General features: G+C 42.2%; 1 protein-coding gene across 4 annotated transcripts; it reads right to left on the bottom strand.

Moving 5' to 3' along the window:
* Positions 1-3,956: 3,956 nt before the first annotated feature.
* IQCD (IQ motif containing D) lies at positions 3,957-23,776 on the bottom strand. 4 transcript variants are annotated; one of them, XM_029571855.1, is made up of 6 exons: positions 23,202-23,576; positions 16,523-16,688; positions 12,966-13,769; positions 10,810-11,043; positions 9,140-9,211; positions 3,957-4,706 (listed from the first exon to the last, which is right to left on the bottom strand). In XM_029571855.1, exons 3-6 carry the CDS (start codon positions 13,716-13,718, stop codon positions 4,422-4,424), a joined length of 1,344 nt encoding a protein of 447 aa, XP_029427715.1. In that variant the 5' UTR covers positions 13,719-13,769; positions 16,523-16,688; positions 23,202-23,576; the 3' UTR covers positions 3,957-4,421. The 4 variants fall into 4 exon arrangements, with proteins under 4 accessions (XP_029427715.1, XP_029427714.1, XP_029427716.1 ...); XM_029571854.1 differs by having other exon boundaries at positions 16,523-16,676; XM_029571856.1 differs by lacking the exons at positions 16,523-16,688; positions 23,202-23,576 and adding an exon at positions 23,583-23,776.
* Between the last annotated feature and the right edge of the window lie 9 nt (positions 23,777-23,785).

Genomic DNA, 23,785 nt, shown 5'->3' with positions numbered 1-23,785 from the left:
TTCTATGTTTCTGTGTTATGCATATTCATTAGAGGTGTCCTGAAAATCAGACTAGTTTGCATCCCTCAAGGACTGGAATCTAACAATCCTACAGTGGGTTCTTTTATCCAGAATGCAGAACCTGTTAGCAATGCCATTGTAGATGCATTGGGATTTGGGAGGTCATAGAGTAAACAGCAACAGCAACCTAAGCAGGAGGGCATGTGATAAGGCAGAATCAGAGAAGTGGTGGAGAACATTATGGCTTGAAAGAAGAGTTAATTTCATTCAGCAGATTTCAGACTGATTTCCAGAGTGGACCTGATCCCTGAGACTGTGCCCAGTGGACTAGAATTAGTTGGTAGAATATATCATTGGGTTTTTTTTTATATCATGCTTTTTCAACCAAAGAGTTCAAAGCATGTAATAGCAGTATTAATCAAAACAAAATTTCACAACTTGAGGGAAACTGCAAACAAGCAGATTATATATTTGACAATAACCATTCAAAGAATTGTTCAAAAAGACAACAACCAGCAGAGAGTGGTATCAGAAGATTGTATAGTGCTTCCAGTCTCATGGGCTCTTGCCCTTACAGGGCTCAACCCCTCTCTTGTATAAACACTGTTTAGTTACGTCATTTACCAACTCACTGATGGCTTGTCTGGTTAATTTTTTTATTTTTTATTTTCTTTAGGTGCAAAAAAGCCTCCCTTAAATTACCCGTATTTTTTAAAACACACACCTCACACTTCCCGTTTCAACCATATCTCAACTCATTAAAACGTGATATCCTCTCTAATATTTGTTTCAAATTGTACTTATCTCTTAAACTGCGATCATTTTTCGCATGAATATTGGCTGATTTGCCCAGATGTCTCGCCCGACATTGACAATGTTTCGGCGCGCTCCTCGCGCCTGCTTCAGGGGCTATCAGTTGTTCTCGACCACTTAATTCAGCTTGCCATGATTCTTCCTGTCCTCTCCATTCAAATATGGCGTCTGAGCGCCATCAGCTGTTTTGAAAAATTATTTTTATTATTAATTTTATAGTATTATGTATTTATTATAGAACAATAATTGTTCGCACAGGCAGCAAAAAAAACTAGCACTGGCCCTGTCTAACCCCCACATCAGACTGGCCCCAGACCTCTTGAACTTTAGAAGATTGGTGAAAACCTGACTATTTAAGACTGCATTTGGCACCAGACAATGACCTGAGCCTTCCAGACTTTGTACAGAACTACTGTATAAAATCGGAATGTGTACCAACCTACACTTTACTAATGTATCCTACCCCTTAGTCACAACCTCCTAAAACCTTGTACTATATTAAGTAGGAGTGCTTTTTTGCTTCCATATCTACTATGCACTCATTGTAATCTAAACCCCCTGCACCCAATGTTATTAATACTGCAATAATCCAATAAATTTATCTTAATACTGGCTCACGTCCTCAAATTTATAACCAAAACAAATTTTCACAACAACTTGAGGGAAACTGCAAACAAGCAGATTATATATTTGACAATAACCATTCAAAGAATTGTTCAAAAAGACAACAACCAGCAGAGCGCCATATTTGAATGGAGAGGACAGGAAGAGTCATGACAAGCTGAATTAAGTGGTCGAGAACAACTGATAGCCCCTGAAGCAGGCGCGAGGAGCGCGCCGAAACATTGTCAATGTCGGGCGAGACATCTGGGCAAATCAGCCAATATTCATGCGAAAAATGATCGCAGTTTAAGAGATAAGTACAATTTGAAACAAATATTAGAGAGGATATCACGTTTTAATGAGTTGAGATATGGTTGAAATGGGAAGTGTGAGGTGTGTGTTTTAAAAAATACGGGTAATTTAAGGGAGGCTTTTTTGCACCTAAAGAAAATAAAAAATTAAAAAATTAACCAGACAAGCTATCAGTGAGTTGGTAAATGACGTAACTAAACAGTGTTTATACAAGAGAGGGGTTGTAGCCCTGTAAGGGCAAGAGCCCATGAGACTGGAAGCACTATACAATCTTCTGATACCACTCTCTGCTGGTTGTTGTCTTTTTGAACAATTCTTTGAATGGTTATTGTCAAATATATAATCTGCTTGTTTGCTGTTTCCCTCAAGTTGTCGTGAAAATTTGTTTTGGTTATAAATTTGAGGACGTGAGCCAGTATTAAGATAAATTTATTGGATTATTGCAGTATTAATAACATTGGGTGCAGGGGGTTTAGATTACAATGAGTGCATAGTAGATATGGAAGCAAAAAAGCACTCCTACTTAATATAGTACAAGGTTTTAGGAGGTTGTGACTAAGGGGTAGGATACATTAGTAAAGTGTAGGTTGGTACACATTCCGATTTTATACAGTAGTTCTGTACAAAGTCTGGAAGGCTCAGGTCATTGTCTGGTGCCAAATACAGTCTTAAATAGTCAGGTTTTCACCAATCTTCTAAAGTTCAAGAGGTCTGGGGCCAGTCTGATGTGGGGGTTAGACAGGGCCAGTGCTAGTTTTTTTTGCTGCCTGTGCGAACAATTATTGTTCTATAATAAATACATAATACTATAAAATTAATAATAAAAATAATTTTTCAAAACAGCTGATGAATGGAAGATCCAATAATTAAAAACTCATATAAAATTTGTTTTAAATTGCCCAAATACCAAAACAGCAGACACATCAAATAATATCAAAAACATTAAAACTAATAACTAGTAAGGATAAGGATTCATGCTCTCCACACCTGGGAATTTTTAAATTTCCAGTCACCCTGGGATTGTCGTAGATTAGTGGAAGAGGGATATACAAGCTTTCTCTTCTCTCTCTCTCATAGATATAGATATATATCTATACACACACACACACACAACCATACGTTCTCATGCACACCCTCCCTTTCACACACACACACATGCTCCCTCTTACATACACACAAACACAAGATCTCTCTCACACCTACATGCTCAGACACACACATGCTCACAAACACACACACACATGCTCAGACGCACACACGAAGAAAAGTGGCAGGCCCGGACTCCCACCCATTCAGAGAACACCCTATGCTTGGATACCACAACTTTTCCTGATATAATCTACATAATATATTGCTCAAAAAGAACTATTTAGACTCTTGCTTCATTATCCCTAGAGCTTGGTATCTTCACCTATCTTAATGCTCCTTTTCACACAACTCACACAAACACATGCTCACACACACATGCTCAGACACACACACAGATTTCCTCCTGCTCACTCACTCACACACACACACACCAAAGATTATTTCGGCAGCCATGGTCCCTCCTCTTCTTCATTTCCGCCATGGGGCAGGTTGTGAACGGCCTTGCAGCTTTTTCTTCTTCTGGCTGCTTGACAGGTTGGGATAACCGGGCAGCCTGCAGCTCCTTCCTCTCAGCCGCGCGGCAGGTTGGAACTGCCAGGTGGCCCCGCAACTCCTTTCTCTCAGCCACACGAGTGGCCTCTTCCTGTTCTTGGCCCTCTGGTGGGGTTCAGTGGCAGCGGCGGTGATTCTGGCCCCCAGATCGCTGCCCCTGCATGGCTTGCACAATGGGTTGTGCCGGCTCTGGGGGTAGGGAGTTTAGTGTTGGAGTCAATCCAGTAAAGGTTCTCTTCCTTGTGCTGATGAGTCTTATTGTTCTGGGGCAAGCTTGTGTTGAGGACAGCAGGAAGTGAGTTGGTGTGTAAGGGATTAGAGATAATATGAGATGGAGAGTTTTGTAGGCTAGTGTTAGGAGTTTGAATTTGGTGCGGTAGAGAATGGGGAGCCAGTGTAAGATTTTTAGCATCTTATGTTATGTGGTCAGTCTTTCATTTATTACCAAACAGGCAACTCCAATCTGTATGCATTGAAGGTGGTGAATGAGTGACATAGGGATACCAGTGTAAGTGCATTGCGGTTGTCTAACCGTGAGTAGTCTTGGCAATATGCTGAAAGAAAGTATTTTGCCACTGTGTCTCACATCTGTTTAAGAAAATATTTATTTACATTTATAAAGCCATGTTTACACAAGACAGTAAAAGTAGATAAGTTTACAGTAGAACAGAAAAAGATTATTTTATGTTGACATCTTTGCAAAAACCAATGGTTAAATAGATGGGGATTTCCTGAAATTGATCATTTTTCTATTACAATTTCTAAGGAAAGGGGAGCCTGGCTTATTGAAAAAGGACTGTTTTAGGTCAGGTGAGGGCAGGAAGTAGAGAAGAAAAGAGTCTAGGGTTTGTCTAGCAGAAACGTGCTGTCATTGAACGCCCTGAAATAGATGAAGTAGAAATTTTTGTGTTGTTTCTCAAATAGATCAAAGCTGTCATTTGTCAGATGGGGATGGAGGGGAGTGGAGGTTGTGGTTTTTCAGGCAAGGAAAAAGGAAGAAGCCTCTAATATATTAAAGGGAACTACTAGTTATAGGAATGAAAATCTAGACTTTATTTTTTGCCCTTCTTGCCTTTGCCTTTCTTACCCTTCTTGCCTTTCCTTTTTCCCCTTAGCACCCTCCTGACTAAGTAGCCCCTCCACAAAGCCTGGATAAGAGTGGCAGCACGCGACATAGTAGCCATCTCTCGCTCAGCTTCTTCCTTCTTCTTCTGGGCTATCTCTCTCTCTTCCTTGACCTGAAGGTATTCCTGCTCAAGTAGTTCGCGCTTCTCCTGAAATTCCTTGAGCTCTGCTTTCTCCTCTGCATAAACAGCTTCCAGCTGTTCCAGCTCCTCCTGGGTGAGACAGAGGACATCAGTTACAGGCATTATTCACAGTAAACTCCTATACTCTATAAACCCCCTTAAAGAGAAATTTAGTCTCACCAAAGCAAGGGAAGCAAAACTGCCTCTAAAGTAATACCAACCTTCAATAGTTACAAAATTTTATATAGAATTATATATAGAATTTAATAACCTTTCCTTTCTCTTCCTTCTCAGCCAAGTTCTTATTACCCTGTTATATGTAACTGCCTTTTCAGCACCATTGTTATAGTTATGTTTACTATGCACCCTTGTTTTATGTGAACCAGCACGATGTGACTGCTGTCTCGAATGCCGGTATATAAAAATCTGAAATAAATAAATAAATAAATATATAGGAAGAAATCTTCAGGAAAAAAATTCCCTTTTCCTAAACCTCACCAAAGGGAGAGGCACAATAACAAACAAAAGAAAATAAAGACAGAAACTTGGGTTTCCCCAAAAGAAGTAAGTAAAAAACTTCTATAAGACCTGAGTCCTACAACCTAGGAGAATAGTGCAAAACCGTGACTTCCTGAGAGGGTTCTGGACTGGGTAGCAGGATTGAAGGGAAGGAAATTAACAGGTAAGAGCGAATTTATCCTTCTCATCTTGCTTCACTAATTCAGATGAATAGCAAGTACCCTAGTCTATACTAACATGAGTGGGAAGAAGCCAGGGCCACCTTGAGAATACCTGCCCCAAAAGCTGCATCTACCTTGGCTTGTACATTTAGCCTGTAGAGTTTAGTCAAAGAATGTAAGAAAGACCAAGTGGCCCCCTTACAGATTGCCTCTGGTGCAAGAGCTGTAGACTCCACTCAAGAGGAAGCCTGAGCCTTCATGGAATGGGCCTGAAAGGCCTCTGGAGCCTGCCAAACTTTCAGCAGGTAAGCTGAGGAAATGCCTCTTTCATACCTCTGGATAAAGTAGACTTGGAGGCTACTTTATTTTTGCTAGGCCCCCCAAATATGACAAATAACCTACTGGTTCTCTTTAAAAAAAAAAAAAGGATTTGTGATCTTTAGTATCTAAGGAGAATATGACAAACATCCAAAAAATGAAAGGCTCAATCCTTGCCATGACATTCACCTTCAGAAAAGCCAGAAGAAAAATCATCTGATTTAGATGAAAACTGACACAACCTTATATAAGAAAGACAGAACCAGCCGAAAAAAAAAAATTACTCTGCGGCAAACACGAAATATGGAGCTTGCATCTCTGAAATCCATCTGGCAATACAACTAGTTAACAGAAAAGCCATCTTCAATGAGAGATTTTTAAGGGAAGCCTGCTTAAACAGTTAGAGGGTTCCCACCAAGGCCATGAGTACCAGATTAAGGTCCCATTGAGGAACTAAGTACTCTAAAAGGAGACTGAATACATTTGTCAGGGGCAGCAGGGATTGAACCTGCAGCCTCAGGTGTTCAGGGCCAAGGGCTCTAGCAGTGGAGTCAAGGGACTCTGACTCAGTAAGAAACCATAGAAAATACAAAGCGAAGTAAAGCTAGGGAGAGCCGCCTTTGGAAGTTCACTAGCAATAGGTGTGTCTACTACTACTATAAATTGAAAGCTGTATATAAGGAGCCCTGGCCTAACACACCTTTTTTGATCCATTAGTCTACACAGAGTTCACGGTATGATGGCCTATTGCCGTGTTCCTGTGTTTCCTGGTTCCTGATCCTCTGCTAAAATCCTTGTTCCTGCTCCAGTCCTGGTCCTTGGCCTCACTCCTGCTTTGGTCTGGTCTTCAGGTACTTCCTCGTTCCTGCTTCCACCTGGGAAGTCCTGGCAGTTACCTAGAACAAAAAGCTCAACTGGTGTGGAATGGCAGATGCTTCAAGCAAGAAGACAGTGGCTCCAGCCTGCCCATCTTCTGCAAAGTACGTTCCTGCATTGACAATGCACTATTCTCCATCCACAATGGACCAGGTGTGACAGCACTTAACTCCTCGAAGGAAGCGAGAAATGTCCAAGTGAGAAACAACTGACATTCCCTAGACTCAACCTCTAATAGGAAATAGCAGCCACTTGAACCTTCAGAGAATTAAGGGCCAACGCCTTATCTAGACCTCTGCAGAAAGATTAAGATGGTAGGAATAGCAACCTACCAGGTTGAAATGGATAACTCTTTGAAACAGCCCTCAAACAAACAGCATAAGACATAAGCCGAAGAAGTATAATTCTTACAGGCCTTTAACGGGGTATAAATCACTGCTGAAGGCTATCCCTTTCTGGGAAAATGTGACATTTCCAGAGCTTAGAATAAAAGGTCTCAAAACCTGAGGAACCGAAAGTAAGATAACCTTACCAGATCTGCATACCATGGCTGCCTTGTCAATCCAGAGTCAGCAGAATGACCCGTGAATGCTGATTTTCTTTCCTTCTCAAAGTCCTATCAGAGGCCAGGGAGGAAAACACATAAAAAAGTTCATTTCCAGCAATAGCTGAATCAGGATATCAGTCCCACTGGAAGAGTGAATATACTTGGAGAGTCCCATTGCTTCCTGCATCTGAAGAACATGGTGGCATTAGAATTCTTGTGAGATGCCATCAGATCCAATTAAGAAAGATGCAACTAAACTTCTATCTTCTGAAAGTCTTCTCAGCTGAGTTCCCACTCCCAATGATACAACATATTTCTGCTGAGAAAATCGGCCTGAATGTTCTCCACGCCTACAACATGCACCATTGAAATTTGCAGGAGTTTCTTTTCTGCCCATCGGAATAGCATACTCACCTTTCTGGCCACCATTGGACTTCAGGTGTCTCCTTGCATGTTCACACGCACAAATGCTGTGATATTATCTGATAACATCTGAACTGCCACCCCCTTCACAAAGGAGTGAAAGTGCAACAGAGCTAACCTGATAACTCTGTTTCCACTTGGCTGATGGACCATGAAGCTTCCTTCTTTGACCAGCCACCTTAAGCCACTTGATCCCAGCAGTGGGCTCACCAGTGCACCAAGCTTGGGTCCAAAGTGACCACAATCTGTGTGGGTGGATCCAAGCACATTCCCTAGGAAAGATTCAGAGAGATCACACTCAACATAGGTTGTCCCTCAAGGACAGTGGAAGTGGAAGCCGAACTTTGTAATCCTGTAATTGTGGGGACCAGTGAGACAGAAACATTGTGTGGAGAGATCACATATGGGCCTTTGCCCATGGAACAAAATCTAAGGTCACTGCCATGGAACCTAGAAGCTGAAGATAATCCCTGGGGGTTCTGTGAGAGAGAAAACTCTCACTCGACACACCATTTTGCCTTATTCTTTCCTGAGTCAGAAAAATTCAGCCAACCTTTGTATCAAAGTGAGCTTTTATATATTCCAGAGACTGAGAAGGAACCAGATTGCTCTTCACAAATTCACGGCACAGCCCAAATGCTCCAGGACCTGTATCACCCTGGGAGAGAGTACCTAAATACTGTTGTTCATTGGATAGTGAAGGTAGAGGTAATGATGCTAGATAACAATCTATAGCATTATCATCTATACCCTTATCTCTGCTATAAAGAGAAGAGAGAATATCGAGAAATATTTCCTAATGGCTGGAGTTGTAATAACCATCTTGCCCTGTATGTTCTTAAGTTTAGTATAGAGCCTTGGGCATGTAGAGCCTTCAGTCTCCTACCCAAATACTGACCAGCCTTATTTCCCCTTCAAAATATGCCTGTTTGGTCACTTCAAGATGACGAACCAAAAAGTCAGCATCTAGTGAGTGTAGCTCATTCTGAGTGGAGGATAACTGTTGAAAAATAGTCTGAGATTGAGTCAACATGTGCAAATGGAATAATTTAGTAATTTTAGCCAGTAAGTTAGTCCGCAACTTCTCCCTCTCTTTCTTTCGATATGTGGCATGGGAGATCAAAATGCCCCCCAAGGGAACCAATGTAGAACAATTCAAATAGAAATACTCTTGTAACTGCATTCCTAGGGACCTACAAAACAACTTATCTTTTAATAAACATTTATTTAAATGCTAAAGTCATTGTCCATTGTCAATATCTTGAAAATACACATCGATCCAAGTAGGCAGATGGTCGGACCAAGTAATATTACCAATTCCAGCGCCCACTATCCTATTCTACAATATTTTGTCTATTAAAAAAATAATCAGTACGAGAGTATGTTCCATGGGGAGAGGAGTAAAAAGTATAGGTGAGGGAAGTGAGATAACGCTGCATCCATATATCCACCATACTCCATTGATCCATCATAGAGGAGAGCATTTTCCTCATCCTCTGTAAGGGTTTGGTAACCTGGTGAGAGTTATCCAGATTTGGATTTCTAGTAAAGTTGAAATCCCTGCCTAAAATCAACTCTACTACTGGCTCCAGGCTCATTTCCAAAGATCTATGATTAGAAATCATGTTGAGGTCCTACTGAGGTTTAATGTAAAATGAAAAGGAGAATGGAAAAGTCACCTGCTTCTCTCCCATATCTGTATCATATTTCTGGATCCAGTTCTCAATTTCTGTCTCAATCTTATACTTCCTCTGAAGAAAAATAAGTTAGAAAAAACAATTAGTTGCTGTGGAGTACCCTAGAAATGATGGTATAAATTATAAGATCATAATCAGAGGGACCAATCAGCTTATATTCTATGATATAGCCATTGGCTCCCTTATGTGCAGCGACAAGTTTTGACATGAAATCTGTATATGGCCTCCTAAGAAAAAGTAAAATAGAGATTAAAGGGCAACGAAGCCTTCTGCAGCCTCACATCCTGGGCATATCTAAAATGTGCCAAGCAGAGAAGCCTTATATGTAGAGAGAGATATAAAAGGCTTGTGTCAGTTTGTTGGTTGTGCTGGTCACACTGCTGTGTCTGTCTGTGGCCACCAGGTGATGGCTGGAACAGTGGAAAGTGCAATGTGCAAAGACAACATGCTCTGTCTGCAAAGCAGTATCGCAAACAGAGGCACACATACATGGACACAGGCATGCATATGCAGGCAGAGACACACTCGGGCTTCTCCAAATACACACACATAGGTGCACACTCACAAAGGCTGTTGTGGATCAGACAACCCGAGCAACAACAGGTAATGTTCTGTCTGCGAAGCTCTGTCTCTTCTCGCTCTCTCACACAGAGGCAAGTAGGCATACTGCTCTATGAGTTTTGTTAGCTAATTTGTTTACATTACAATGTTTATTTTGATCTAGTTTACCCTTTTCCAAGTTCCATAACCTTGTTCTATGTAATGCCTATTGGCAAAATTTATGTTTAGTTTCAATGTAAACCGATGTGATTTGTATTTCATACAGGAACACCGGTATATAAAAATCTAAAAATAAATAAATAAATAAATAGGGGCACACACAAGTGTGCAAACAAGCTTGCAGTACTGGCCGCAGGTGCACAGAAGCACGCATAAGTTCAGGCAAGTGCGCAGAAGCTCACACAAATGCACAGAAGCATGCACCAACTCGGGCAAGTGCATACAAGCTCCTACAAGTGTACACACTGGCTCGTACATGCATAAGCACAGACACAGGCAAACACATACAGGCAGAAACATGCACACGCATACAGGCACAGCCCCTAACATACACATTGGCTGAGGCTTGCACATATGCACAGGTTCCCCTAAACACACGCAGGCACATTCATACATACACAAGTGCTATTATCGATCAGACTACTGAGCAATGCAGGGTACTTTTCACTAGTATTAAATAAAGTAATATGTTTGTGTTGCAAGTGAACAAAGATGCATTTAGTCCCAATTACAACAACCAAGAATCAGTAAAAGAAGCCTATGTGAATTATAACTTTCTGCTGCCAGTAACATTATACCCTTCTGCTTCCATGGCCTTAAGTTGTGTGCATACACCAACATCGGCTTTAGGAGGTAGGGCTCTAGCATTATGGGAAACATAGGAGAGGCGATGCAGATCAGGATCTAGGTTATCCAGAAAAATAAAAGTAGGAAGCATACCTTAAAACTATAAATCATCAAGCAGGTAAAGGCGTAAAGCATTAGGAAATGGGAGAAAGTGATTATGTATCCTCCCCTATAAACCCAGTGAATAACAATGAAAGGCACAGTAACTGCAGAGTTGATGCCCCTGACCTTCCCTCTCCCGATACCTTTCTAAGAGACAATTCCACTTCCCGATGTTCGGTGATCTCGGTGTTGATCTGTGTCCGCAGCTGCTGGAGTTCCTGCTGCAACTTGAAGCACTTGGACTCGGAGGCCCGGCAATCAGCCTTTTGCTGTTTCTCTGCTTCTTGCTTGGTGCGGCGAATGTTCTCCCCAGAGAACTTTTCCAGCTGGTGGAGGTGACTTTTCAGTTGTCGAATAATCTCATTCTTCTTGGAGATCTATGGCCCAAGTCAGTGTATTTCAAAAGTGGTTGAAAAACCATTTAAATAGGTTCAAAAGTTAGAGCTGCTGTCTTCTGTGGAGCTATCTAGAGCATGCCTTTTACAAAGGATCAGTAATCCCTCATACATCCACATACATAGAGGCCAATGTGTTGTGCGCACACTTTTATGTGCAAACTTTACTTCCAGTGTAACAAGGTGTTTTCTGCATAGAAAATATGCGCACAACCACTTGCTAATATGTGCACGCACATTGCTGCTCCTCCATGCAAATCTCCTGGTCACAAAGGCATTGGCTATTACATCCTAATTCAGAGAGGTGTGCAGGCTTACCTGCTATTTTCTTCCTGCTGGAAATCTGGTCAGAGATGGAGTAAAGTTTCTGCTGCCATTATTAGTCTACAGGGCTGAAGCTGGGGTTGGAGGTGCAGGGATGTATGTGCAGAAAGCATGATTGTGCGCATAAACTGTGTTTTCGGCATAAAACAGGTTTTACGTGCAAAGACCATTTTATGCGCTGAAAATGATTTGTGCACGCAAAGCATGTTCTTTACGTATAAAACAGGATTTATGTGCAGAAAACACAATTTGAGCATACAAACCATTTTGTGTGTGCCCAATTTTTGTTTACACTTTTTTTTTTTTTAACTCCAATGCATTTGCATACTATTAACGTCCTGCATAAGGAGTGCACTGAATTTCAGCACACAGTTTTAATGCACAGCTTATTACAATGGCCTAACAGAAAAACAACTCTAATTCACCCTCATTCCTGCTGTACTTTCTAACTTGCCCCCATCACTCACATCTCTGCTAAAGCATCTTAACCCTAATCTGAGACACCCTGCTCTATTAGATTCCTGAGCCTCTTCCGAAGATAGATTGTCACATGCATCAAATATTGTTTCATAATCCTATGATTTGTACAAAACATCAGCAACGGAGTAATTTGAGACCAGTCACTCTTGACTCATGTTGCAAATGCAGGTCTCCACACTTGAAGGCTACTGCACTTTGATTCACACTATGAAGCCTGTTCTCCTACGTGCCTATTAACTTGAACCAATTGCAATAAACATCTTCCCTGAGTTGATCACTTCTCAACCTCTCTCTGACTAAAATCCTAGATCCTAGGCAGGGATGGATTTGGGATGTTGCTACCCACTTTTGGTGTTTTCATTGCCCCCACCTCCTGTAAAGTTCTGTTACAGGGCAGCAGAGGGATTGTTTACTGCTGAATGAGATTCAGCAGAGCTGGAAGGCAGCAAACCTTAACCGGCCTACTGCCCTTAAATGTTTGCCACCCTAGGGTGCCTATTGAGAAATCCAGGCTTATCTTAGCATAGGGTCTGAGTGAATTTGGATTTAATCACTCACCTTTCCAAACGTGAGCTCAAGGTTGAGTTACATTTATTTCAGTAGATATTTCCTTGTCCCAAAGGGCAATGGAGGGTGAAGTGATTTGCCCAAGGTCACAAAGAGCATCAGTGGAAGAAGTTGAATTTGAACACTGGCTTCCCTGGTTCTTAGCCCATTACTCTAACTCCTCCACTCCTGAGCTAAAGATGGTTGGTCCCTTCTTGGCCTTTTGGCGGAGAACCTACAATATGGGGGATTAACACTCTGCCACCTGACCCCCACTGAGGGCATGAATATGTTACAAGCCATGGCTAGAACTGGAGAATGAAACTTCCTATTATAAAAAAAATAATAATCTTTAGACTGATCACTTTTTGGCTGGGATCAAACGTAAGGTCCAAGTCATGAGCTGAGGATGGCTGAGATTGAGAACCTGTATAACAAGGGAAGGCAGTTTAATGCTCTGTCCTCCAGTCCTAGTGGGCACACAAAACTGGACCTTACAAAGAAAGAAAAAAACTTCTTCTAGGCTTAAAAAGACACATTTTTACTGCAGTTACCTCATTGTCCCTGTTATGGATAGCAGCAGTGAGTTCAGTCTCCAAAGTGGCAATGATCTCTCTGTTCTTCTTGTCTCTCTGGTTGACCTCTCGTAAGTAATGTATTTTCTCATTCTCCTCCAATGGGCTGGTCAAAAGTCTCTCAAAAAGGAATGCTCGGAGCTCAGAGAGGTTTTGGAGGAGTACTTCAATGAATGGATCTCTGGCAAAAAGCTCAGCTCGGAGGGTGTTACAAGCAGTGGGATTGGCCTGGAAAAGTCTCAGGGTGTTCTTGACAGAGCTGCTAATGCCCTGCTTTACCATGGAGAGGCTGTGGCCTTGTTCTTCAACACTAAGGCGGCTCCCTTCTTTGTCGTCTTCTCTTGGAAAGCCCCCTCCTTCCTCTTCAAGACGACTTAGTAGGTTCTGCATGTTATTCTGCAGCCGTTGGTGCTCTCGGATAGCGCAAGTGAGCTCTGATCCCAGCACCACATTGAAGCGGTCCAGGTTATCAGCTGCATAGCAGAAGAGACTAGCTAGTTCTATCCTTTTGATGGTCTCATCAAGTACAGACACAATCCTCTGTGTCTCAATCGAAGTCAGTTTTTTGCGGCCTGGGCCCAAGATTTTGAGGGAGTCCATTTTGGTCTGTGCTTTTTTCTGAATCTTGTTGCGGGCCATCTGGGGCCGACTGTCAGGGCTCAGGTCTGTAGCATCAGATGGGTGAACCAGAGGTACTAATGTCTGGGAAGGAGGCATCACTTCTGTTGCCATGTCTGCAGCCAAAACCTTCACAGGCTCTCAATTCTCCAATATGAACAGCACCTACAAGACAATATACGGAAGCCACTGAAAACAAAGATACATTTATAATGTAGTAATTAAGTAGATGACAGCAGACAAAGACCAATCTGCCCAGTTATCCTGTCCACACTGCTAAGGATACATCCCAGCTGCCTGCCATAGTCTATGACTGCTTATAAAATCTCTCTCTTAGCCAGTGCAGCCTTTTTTTTTTGTCTTTCTCATTTGTACTAAAGCATTTTGGATAGTTGAGCATACAAGATCTCCATTTACTTTCCTGCAGCACCCACTTCCAAGTTCTAACCACAAAGCTCTTTAATGATTTAAATAGCCAGCAAAAGTAGCAGAATCATTGTTACATCAAGACATGCTAAGGAGGTAAACTTTCTAGATGAAATAAATGACCGCTTCATGGAGCAACTGGTACAGGAACAGATAAGAAGGAGAACTAATTTAGTGGGACACGGGATTTAGTGCGAGAGGTAACAGTTTTGGGGCCGCTTGGCAATAATGACCATAACATGATCAAATTTGACAGTAACTGGAGGGAGGATACTAAGGAAATCTGCAACAATAGTATTTAATTTTAAAAAAGGGAGACTATGATAAAATAAGGAAAAAAAACTTAAAGAAACAACTGCAAAGGTTAAAAGTTTACATCAAGCATGGACTTTGTTTAAAAATATCATCTTGGAATCCCAGGCCAGATGTGTTCTATGCATTGAAAAGGGTGAAAGGAAGGTTAAATGATTAAAAGGGGAGGGGAGGGAGGCTATTCTAGCCAAAAGAACATCTTTCAAGAAATGGAAAAGGGAGCCAAATGGAAAAAAAAAAGATTCAAAGCATTGATAAGAAAGGCAAAGAGAGAATTTGAAAAGAAGCTTGCTGTGGAAACAAAAACTCATACAATTTTTGCAGGTATATATGAAGTAAAAAGCTTGTGATGGAGTCAATTGGATCATTAGATGACAAAGAAGGAACAAGGTCATAGTAGAAAGACTTAAAATAATTCTTTGCTTCGGTCTTTACTGAGGAAGATGTAAGGGACATACCCCTGCCAGAAATTATATTTAAATGTGATGATTCAGAGGAACTGAAACAAATCTTAGTGAGCCTGGAAGATGTAATAGGGCAAAGTAACAAACTAAAGAGTATCAGATCACCTGGACTAGATGGTATACATCCCAGAGTGCTGAATGAAATGAAAAAATTAAACTGCAGATCTACTATTAGTAATTTGTAAACTATAATTAAAATTGTCTATGGTGAAGACTGAAGGGTAGCCAAAGTAATGCCAATTTTTAAAAAGGGTTCCAGGGGTGATCCAGGAAACTACAGACTATGTAGTAAGCCTGACATCAGGGCCAGGAAACTATCATAAGGAACAACATTACTGAATATATAGTTTAATGGGACAAAGTCAACATGGATTTAGCCAAGGAAAATCTTGCCTCACCAATCCGCTACATGTTTTTGAAGACGTGAATAAACATGTGGATAAAGCTAAGCCAGCTGATATAATGTATCTGGATTTTCAGAAAGCGTTTCACAAAAACTCTCATGAGAGACTCCTGAGGAAATTAAAGTCATAGGTTAGGAAGCAATGTCCTGTTGTGCATTGGGAACTGGTAAAAAGACAGGAAACAGAGTGTAGAGTTAATGGAAGGTCAGTTTTCTTAATGGAGAGAGATGAGTGCAAAGGGGATCTTCTGGGACCACTGCTTTTTAATGCATTTATAAATGACCTGGAAATAGGAACAAGTGGTAATCAAATTTGCAGATGACACAAAGTTATTAAATCATAAAAGGATTGTAAGAAATTGCAAGAGAACCTTGCGAGACTGGGAGTCTGAGCATGTAAATGGCAGGTGACATTCGATGTGGACAAGTGCAAAGTGATGCACGGAGGGAAGAGTAACCCAAATTATAGCTACATGAGGCAAAGTTCCACCCAGGAAAAGGATCTAGGTGTCATCATGAATAATATGTTGAAATCCTCTGCTCAGTGTGCAGCAGCCGCCAAGAAAGCAAATAGAATGCTACTAATTATTAGGAAAGGAATATAATAAAATGTCATAATGCCTCTGTATTGCTCCATGAAGTGACTGTACCTTGAGCACTGTGTGCAATTCTGGTCACTGCATCTCAAAAAAGATATAGCAGAATTAGAAAAAGTATAGGGAAGGACAACCAAAATGATAAAGGAGATTAACAATTCCCCTATGAGGAAATGCTAAAGAGGTTAGGGCTCTTCAGCTTGACGAAGAAACAGCTGAGGGGGAGATATGATAGTCTATACAATTATGCGTGAACAGGTAAATTTATTTATTTATTTAGAGATTTTTATATATCGCGGCACGTTCAGAACATCACCTCGGTTTACAATGAACCACAATGCAGCAAAGAGCTTTACAATAAAGTAATTATAGAACAGTCATTGAAATACATGCAACAAGCTTTATGGATACAGTTAAAATATAACAACAATTGAAATACGTGTGAAAAATATACAAAGGTGGACTTATTCTAAAGGGACAAAAGCTGGAGGGGGTAGGGGATCAAGGTGATTTTGAGAGGGGGGGAGAAAAGAGAGGTCAACAGCGGGAGGTCAACAGCGATGTTATCAGAAATTCGAGAGCAATGTCAGTTGCACTTTGTACAACCAATTTGTATTGGTTGTACAAAGTGCAAGTAAAAAGACTAGGGAACATGATATGAAGTTACTAAGTAGTTCATTTAGCAGAAATAGAAGAAAAGGAGAAATTACTATTTACCTGATAATTTCTTTTCCTTTGATGATGGGTAGGTCAATCCCAATGAGTAGGTTACGCACCTCTGCCAGCAGATGGATTCGGAGCAAAAGCTTACGTCACAGCCATATAGTCCTGCCTCGACATCAGCCCGCTAGTATCCTCTGGAAATGCCAAACTGTGGACAAAACTGATTATACTTGAACATTATTAGCAACAGGCAAGCATTCATGTTTCTCAGCCAATAAGGATACTGCGCTTAGCCAAAAGAAGGACATATCTAGCAAACCAAGGGCTAGAGAAGCCATTTACCAGTAGTGAACAAAGAGCAGGAATCACACTCTGCATAGCTCTCCCTAAGAGAGGCTAACCACAAACTCAAACTTCAGCAGTCAAGAGTGGGTCTGGGATTGACCTACCCGTCACTAAAGGAAAAGAAATTATCAGGTAAGTAATAATTTCTCCTTCCTTAGCGTTTGGGTAAGTCAGTCTCAATGAGACTAGACTAATTCTAGAGCAGAGCTTTCCAAACTGTGTGTCGCCTGCACGTGAAGGTGTGCATAAGAAGGACAAATTCTCTGGAAAAAGTTTCCACTTTCCCGTCCCCTCCAACTGGGACAGACTCCTCCAACTGACTGGACTCCCCCTGATCCTCCAACTCAGACTACATTGCAGGCAAGAGTGGGGGAGAGGAATCTCTGGGCTCCCGAGAGGCTGTTTGACTTCTACTGCGTACTGTTTTTCTGCCTGTCAGGCTGATATCTCCCCCCAGCGTTTCTACGACAGGGCCTTGGAAATGAGAAGCACTGCTAGCGCCACCAGCTCCCATGGAGGGTCCCTCCCTTCCTATAGCACACTTCTGGCACAGCATGGCAGAATTGAGCCACACACGGTTGGAGCCACAGGCCCGACACACTTTCCCGTGCCATTATGCACTTACACGGCTGAGACTGCCTGCTACGGAATGTCGGCCCTATCATGGCACGAATCACCTGCTCGGCACCCCCCCGAAGCACCAAACACCTCCGGAACACAGCGATCTCTCAGCTTCTTTCTTCCGGATGGTCTGCTGAACAATTTTTTTATTTAAGAATTTTTTATACCGATATTAGTTGAAACATCCTATCGGTTTACAGTGGAACAATAGAATGGAAAAATACAATGAACAGGGGAGAGGGGCCGACAGCCCTTTAGTTGCTCGCTGCCCCTTAATCTTTTTCTTTTTAAAGAAACGACACCATCAAAACAACAAATCCAGTCAGAAGAAAGAAATACTTCCCTGCTGCTGGAGACACTTTGGGGAAGAAGTCTTCAGGCGGAAAGAGGGAACCAGGACCCCTGGTTTTCAGACTCCTGGATGCTGCGGGCCAAAGCTTTTCAGGGATTGCCAACCCCCCCATCCTGAGGGATGGTCCACAAAGCTACCTAACACCTTAAGGAGTGTCTCCTCAAATCTTCACTTCTCTTCTGCTCTGATTTCATCTAAACTCTTTTTTTTTCTTATCTCAGACCGCATGTTTGCACCTCTGTCATCTGCTGGAGACAGAAACACTGAGGGACTGCAGATGGCACTCTCGGTTATGTAGCAGTGCCTGAAAAGGCTGGTAGGGATGCAAAACTCACTTGTCTGGATTGATCAGAGGTATGAACAGGAACCTGTATTTTTTTATTATTATTATTATTATATCCCAATGCAATATATTGGTAAGCCTTATTCCATTTGAAACCAGCAACACAGCTAATAAAATGCACAGGTTTCCTCTCTCACCCAGCTCAATGTAAAGCTGCTGATCCAGTTCTGGATCACCAGCTTTACGTTGTGTTCACCTTGGGCTCCTGTAGCAGTGATTTACACACTTTTATTGTCATTAATTTTCATTTACTTAGCTTTAGAATGTCTACATATTTTAGTTAAGTTTATGTGGAGGAACATCTTCTCATTTTTAATTACAGTTTATGTGATTTAACATAGTAATAATGGCAGAAAAGGTCCAGATGGCCCATCCAGTCTGCCCAGCAAGCTTCTTATGGTAATAACTGTGCGGTTACCCCCAAGGCTTATGGTAAGGGTAGTAATATTTACAATCAAAACCAAGCAGCTGTGAAATCCATAACAAATTAGCAACAAATTAGCAACATTTTTACTGAGTGAGGAGCCGTTTTGATAATTCAGACAATGCTGTTTGATGCTCTTTGGCTGAAGAAGCTGTCCTGTGCTTTTCCCCTTCTGTCTGCGTGTCAGTACCCCAGACTGTAAAAGTCAGGGTCCATGTTGGTTGTTATCTGTATCTAGTTCCCCTCCCCCTCAATCCTGCCTCCCGCGCAGGGAGCGATGTTGTAGTTGCATCAAGGCTATTGATTGAGGGTAGTAATCCCTGTGTCTTCCATTAAGAGTGGCAATTGCTGCTTTGTGCAAGCTAGCCCCATGCACCCTTTTCTTTACTTCCATTCTCTAGCCTTTAGGGATCCACAGTGTTTATCCCATGCCCCTTTGAATTCTCTGACTTCACCACCTCCTCCTTAAGGGCTTCCACCACCCTCTCCGTGAAGAAATATTTCCTTCTGCTGGTTCTGATTCGTACCCCCAGAGTTTCATTTCACGACCCCTAGTTCTACTGTTTGCTTTCCAATGGAAAAGGTTCAGAGTTCAGAGTTTAGGTATCTGCACCTCCTCTCTTCCAGGGTGTACATAGTCAGATCCTTCAGCCTCTTCTCTAAGTCTTCGGATTCAGACCCCACACCATTTTGGTCACCCTTTTCTTTATTTAGCTTCTTCCCTTCCCCCATTTCGTTTCTTTACTTTTACCTACTTTTCACACACACAAACACTTGCAGGGTTTTACTTCCAGAGTTAGTTTACTTTTAGGCAGGGAGAGTTCTTTTTGGGCACAATGTTACATGCATTCAAGGCTTTAGTTTCAGCTCTTAGGGCACATTTTCTTTCTTATTTGTTCACTTTACATTTATTTGTATTCTGCTCTTCGGTCTCCCATGAGCTGAAGGGCACAGCCCTAGCTACTACGGTTTTGTTCCATTTAGTGAAGTTGCTTACCTGTAACTGGGGTTCTCTGTGGACCGCAGAACAGTCAGTCACAAAAGATGGGCGATGTCATCCGAGGCACTGTGTCAGTACTTTTCTCTTCTAGACTAGAAAGTTTGGTTTCCTTTCTGGGCATGTGCGAGTGTTCCCATCCTGACGGCGCCATGCAGCTCTCTTCAGCTGAGTTCATCTTCCCAGGGAGAAGGGAGGGACTGTGTGGTTGTTTGGTCTGCTGTCCATGGAGAATTCTTGCTACAGGTAAGAAACGTCCTTTTTCTGTGGAAAAGCTGGACAAGCCATCACACAAGATGGGATCCCCCTGCTAAGGGTTGCAAGTTGTTTTGCAGCTCGTGACTTTATTGCAGGAAGTTGATTACTCTAATTGAAAATGTTACTGGGTACAGCTCATACAAAGTTACTGTCTGCTCGAGATTCTTGGTCCAAACAATAGTGATGAGTGAAGGTGGGTACTGATGTCCTTAGTAACGAGGTAAATGATGGCAGATGAAGACCAAATGGTCCATCCAGTCTGCCCAGCAACTTGCTTATGGTAGTAACTGCTGCTCCATGTAGGTTACTTTCATGCCTTCTGTTAAGGGGAGTCACTGCCACTCTGAGCAGGTTACCTCCATGCAGAAGGGTTACACCTAAAGTAAATCGAGGTTACCCCATTTTTTCATTTCTATCCTCCAGCTTTTTTTTTTTTTTTAATTTATACTTTATTTGATTTCTCATACATTTTACAATGAAAAGAAAATAAGCAAAGTTGGCTTCTGATACATCAAATTGAAATTTAAGAAAACAATATCAATTCCACATTTCCAATAACTAAGTCCACATTATGGGGAGCTTACAAAAGGTAAATAATCATACATTTATGAACATTTCAGGAGAGTATACACTTTTCTAACCAGTATACAATATATCCATATATACAATTACAACCCCCTAACTATCCTCCAGCTTCTAAGGATTCACAGTGATTATCCCATGCCCTTTTGAGTTCCATCACTGTTCTTGTCTTCACAGGATGCATTCTATGCATCTACCACTCCCTCTGCGAAGAAATATTATCTGATGTTGCCTCTGAGTTGTCCCCCCTGGAGTTTCGTATCATGACCTCTAGTTCTACAGTGTCCTTTCCAGCAGACAAGATTTGATGTTTATGCATCATTAATACCTTCCAGGTATTTAAAGGTCTGTATCATATCTCCCCTGCACCTCCTCTCTTCCAGGGTGTACATATTTAGATCCTTCCTCCTCTCCTCAGAGGTCTTCTGATACATAGCCCATAACATTCTGGTCGCCCTTCTCTGGACCACTTCCATCCTGCCTCACTCACCCACTGCTGACCAGATGCCAGCTCTGCACCTTTCGTGGCCTTGAGATGCCACCAACGCCGCCATGTCCTCGTGACTATGGGATGCCACTGATACTTTCATGGCCCTCTAGCATGCCGCCCAAATCCCAGGATGTGGCCATCGATGGAGATGCTGTGTATGAAGTTGAAGAGATCTTTGACTCTCGCCGTAAGAGCAAGAAGCTGGAATACCTAAATTTATGGAAGAATTATAGCCTGAAAGAAAATTCCTGGGAGCTAGCCTCAAATATCTTGGACCTTAACCTGTTTCGAGACTTCCATTGTCAGTACCCCCAGAAACTCAAAACCTCGGGGAGGGGGTTTAAGGGGGGGTACTGTCACATTTGGCAGTCTGCAGGCTGCTCCTGCAGACCACTGCATTCACCTGCTGGGCCCTTCATCCTGCCTCCTGAAGCTTGGCATGTGCTCTACTCGGCAAACCGATATGGCAGGACACCACCAGACCCAGCTGACACACTCCTTAGGCATGTTGGGGCCAGACTTCCTCTAATTTAAAGGGCCAAGAGCAGGAAAAGGCCCGTGGCACTGAAAAATGATGTCACTCACTAAGCCCTATAAAGGGCTCATTTGCTCCTGCCCTCATCGCCTCACCAATCAGTCCTACTACTTCTGAGGTAGAGCATGTTGCTGCAGAGTCTTGCCTTCAGTTTCAGTCTTGTCTTCAGCGTTCCTTGCCTGCCTGTGCTTCTCCTTGCCTGACCCTTCATGTCTATCTGTCCTTTCTTCTCCTCGGATGGATACCCAGTTTGACCTTGGCCTGATCTCTGATACACTTATTTATAATTTTTATATACCGACATTCTTACATTAAAATGCAAATCATACCGGTTTACATAAAACAGAAAAAGCAGGAAAAAATATTTCCATAGTCAAATACAGAGAACATTTATAATAAAATTGTTAACAAAGGCATAAGGTAGGAACTTGAAAAAAAGGTTACTTAACAGAAAACATAAAAGAAAAAATATTAAATGAAGCACAAAGAGTTGTCCTCAGCCTGCCACTGATTACTGCCTGCCACCAGATATACATGACTGCTGCCTGCGTCTGACCATCGCTCGGATCTTGGACTCATCTGACCTCTATCAGCTCCAACCCAGTTACCAAGGATGATCAGCTCTGCCATCAGCAGACATCCCCACCTAAGATCTACCGGCCCTGGTACCCTAGGGCTCAACCTGAAATAAACGAAGGCTGGTATAGGCGAAGCTCCAGCTAGGTCTCTGTTTTGTGTAGGTCCGCTTGCCAATGGTGGGAACCTGCAGGGCTTCTCCCTGAGGGTTGCGCCAATTCTGTCTCAGCCAAAAGGTCCACTGTCGCAACAGAGGACTTACCTTCCATTGCAAAGAGCAATCAAATCCAAACAAAAAATCTTTATCCAAAAGCAAGTGAGTTGCAGCACAAATATATATGAAGATGTTGAGTAACATGGCTTCCATTGTTCATGTTATCCCCTTAGACATTGTAAATTAGTTTTATTTGTATTTCTATTTTTACATGTACCCATGACCTGCTTATTACACTGGTTAAGAAGTCGTTTGCCAGTGATAAAATGTGCCATTTATTATTGATGTTGATGAGCTGAATTAAAATAGGACAATTAAACCAGCTGACTAGATATTGTTTCCATGATATTTAAGATTTTATATTTTACATCTAAGTAGTAAAGTTTTAATCACTTATGTCTTTTCATGTATTTATGGTTACATAATATTTCACCTGTCAACACTTTAAAAATGAAATCAGCAAAAGGATTTCCCGGGGCTTCGTAATAAGGGCGGGAGGGGGCGTGTCCGGGGGGGGGGGGGGTCTCCATGGTATGCAAATTTATCTCATGCATATTCATTGTGGATATCCTGAAAACCTGACTGGCTGTGGGGGTCCCAGGACAGCTTTAGGAAGCTCTGCTCTAGATCATAGTTCTAGACCAGTGGTCCCCATAGCACTGCCTCCATAACATGCACATTTTCTCTCATGCATATTCATTATAGATATTCTGAAAATCCCACTGGCTGGTGGGCCCCCAGGCCAGGATTAGGGACCACTGTTCTAGACGCCAGTCACTGAGAGCCTTAAACAGTTCTGGTTATCAGCAACCAAGCTATGAGTATTAATTTTGTTCCTAAACTAAGGGCATGCAAATGCAACTGACGATAATTCATTGTAGATATCCTGAAAAACCAGAGCTGTGTGCAGCTCTCGCGGAGAATCCCTAGCATCCAGCCCTTCGGGTGCTTTATGCTCACATCGGAAAGCGATCAAAAACCAAGTTCAAAATTTACCTGGGAGTAACTAATGTTGATTCAATGTACGTGATTGGAGAACTCCAGAATAAAGTCTGAACAGAAACAGAAACTCATCCAGATTAATCTCGGAGCGGTTGCCCAGTGAGAATATATCAGCGAGCGAAACCAAAGTTATAACCGGATTCCGGGGTATTTAACACAGGAGCTAAAGAGATCCATATCGGCCCCAGTTACACAAAGTAAAACTGATGGGCGTCCCTCCTGTGACTACTTTTCCTCCTGCCAGTCTTCGACAGCAGCTCTGCCTAATCCACACCAAATAGCAGGGTTTCCTTGCGTTTTATATTTATTCGGTTATTTTCCTCCCTCGCTACGGTTTATTCACATTGCTAGGCAACCGCGTGACCTCTGACTCACATGTTTCGTGCTGGTTGGCTGGAATTTCTGGAGCCAATCATAAGCGGCAGAAACCGAGGGCAGCCATACGCTGCAAAAAGATGGCAGCTTCCTGGCGCCAATCAAGAAAAGGAGCGGTAATAATAGACAACAGTTTGAGCCAATGGAGAAAAAGTTACGATTGAGATGGTGCCGGGAGAGACCCGGAAGGGAGCGGTTCCCTT

This window comes from Rhinatrema bivittatum, chromosome 11 (assembly GCF_901001135.1).
Source record: "Rhinatrema bivittatum chromosome 11, aRhiBiv1.1, whole genome shotgun sequence".
NCBI classification, from domain to species: Eukaryota; Metazoa; Chordata; class Amphibia; order Gymnophiona; family Rhinatrematidae; genus Rhinatrema; species Rhinatrema bivittatum.
Note: the sequence above shows the minus strand (reverse complement) of the source record. Positions and strands in the feature narration are given on the sequence as shown.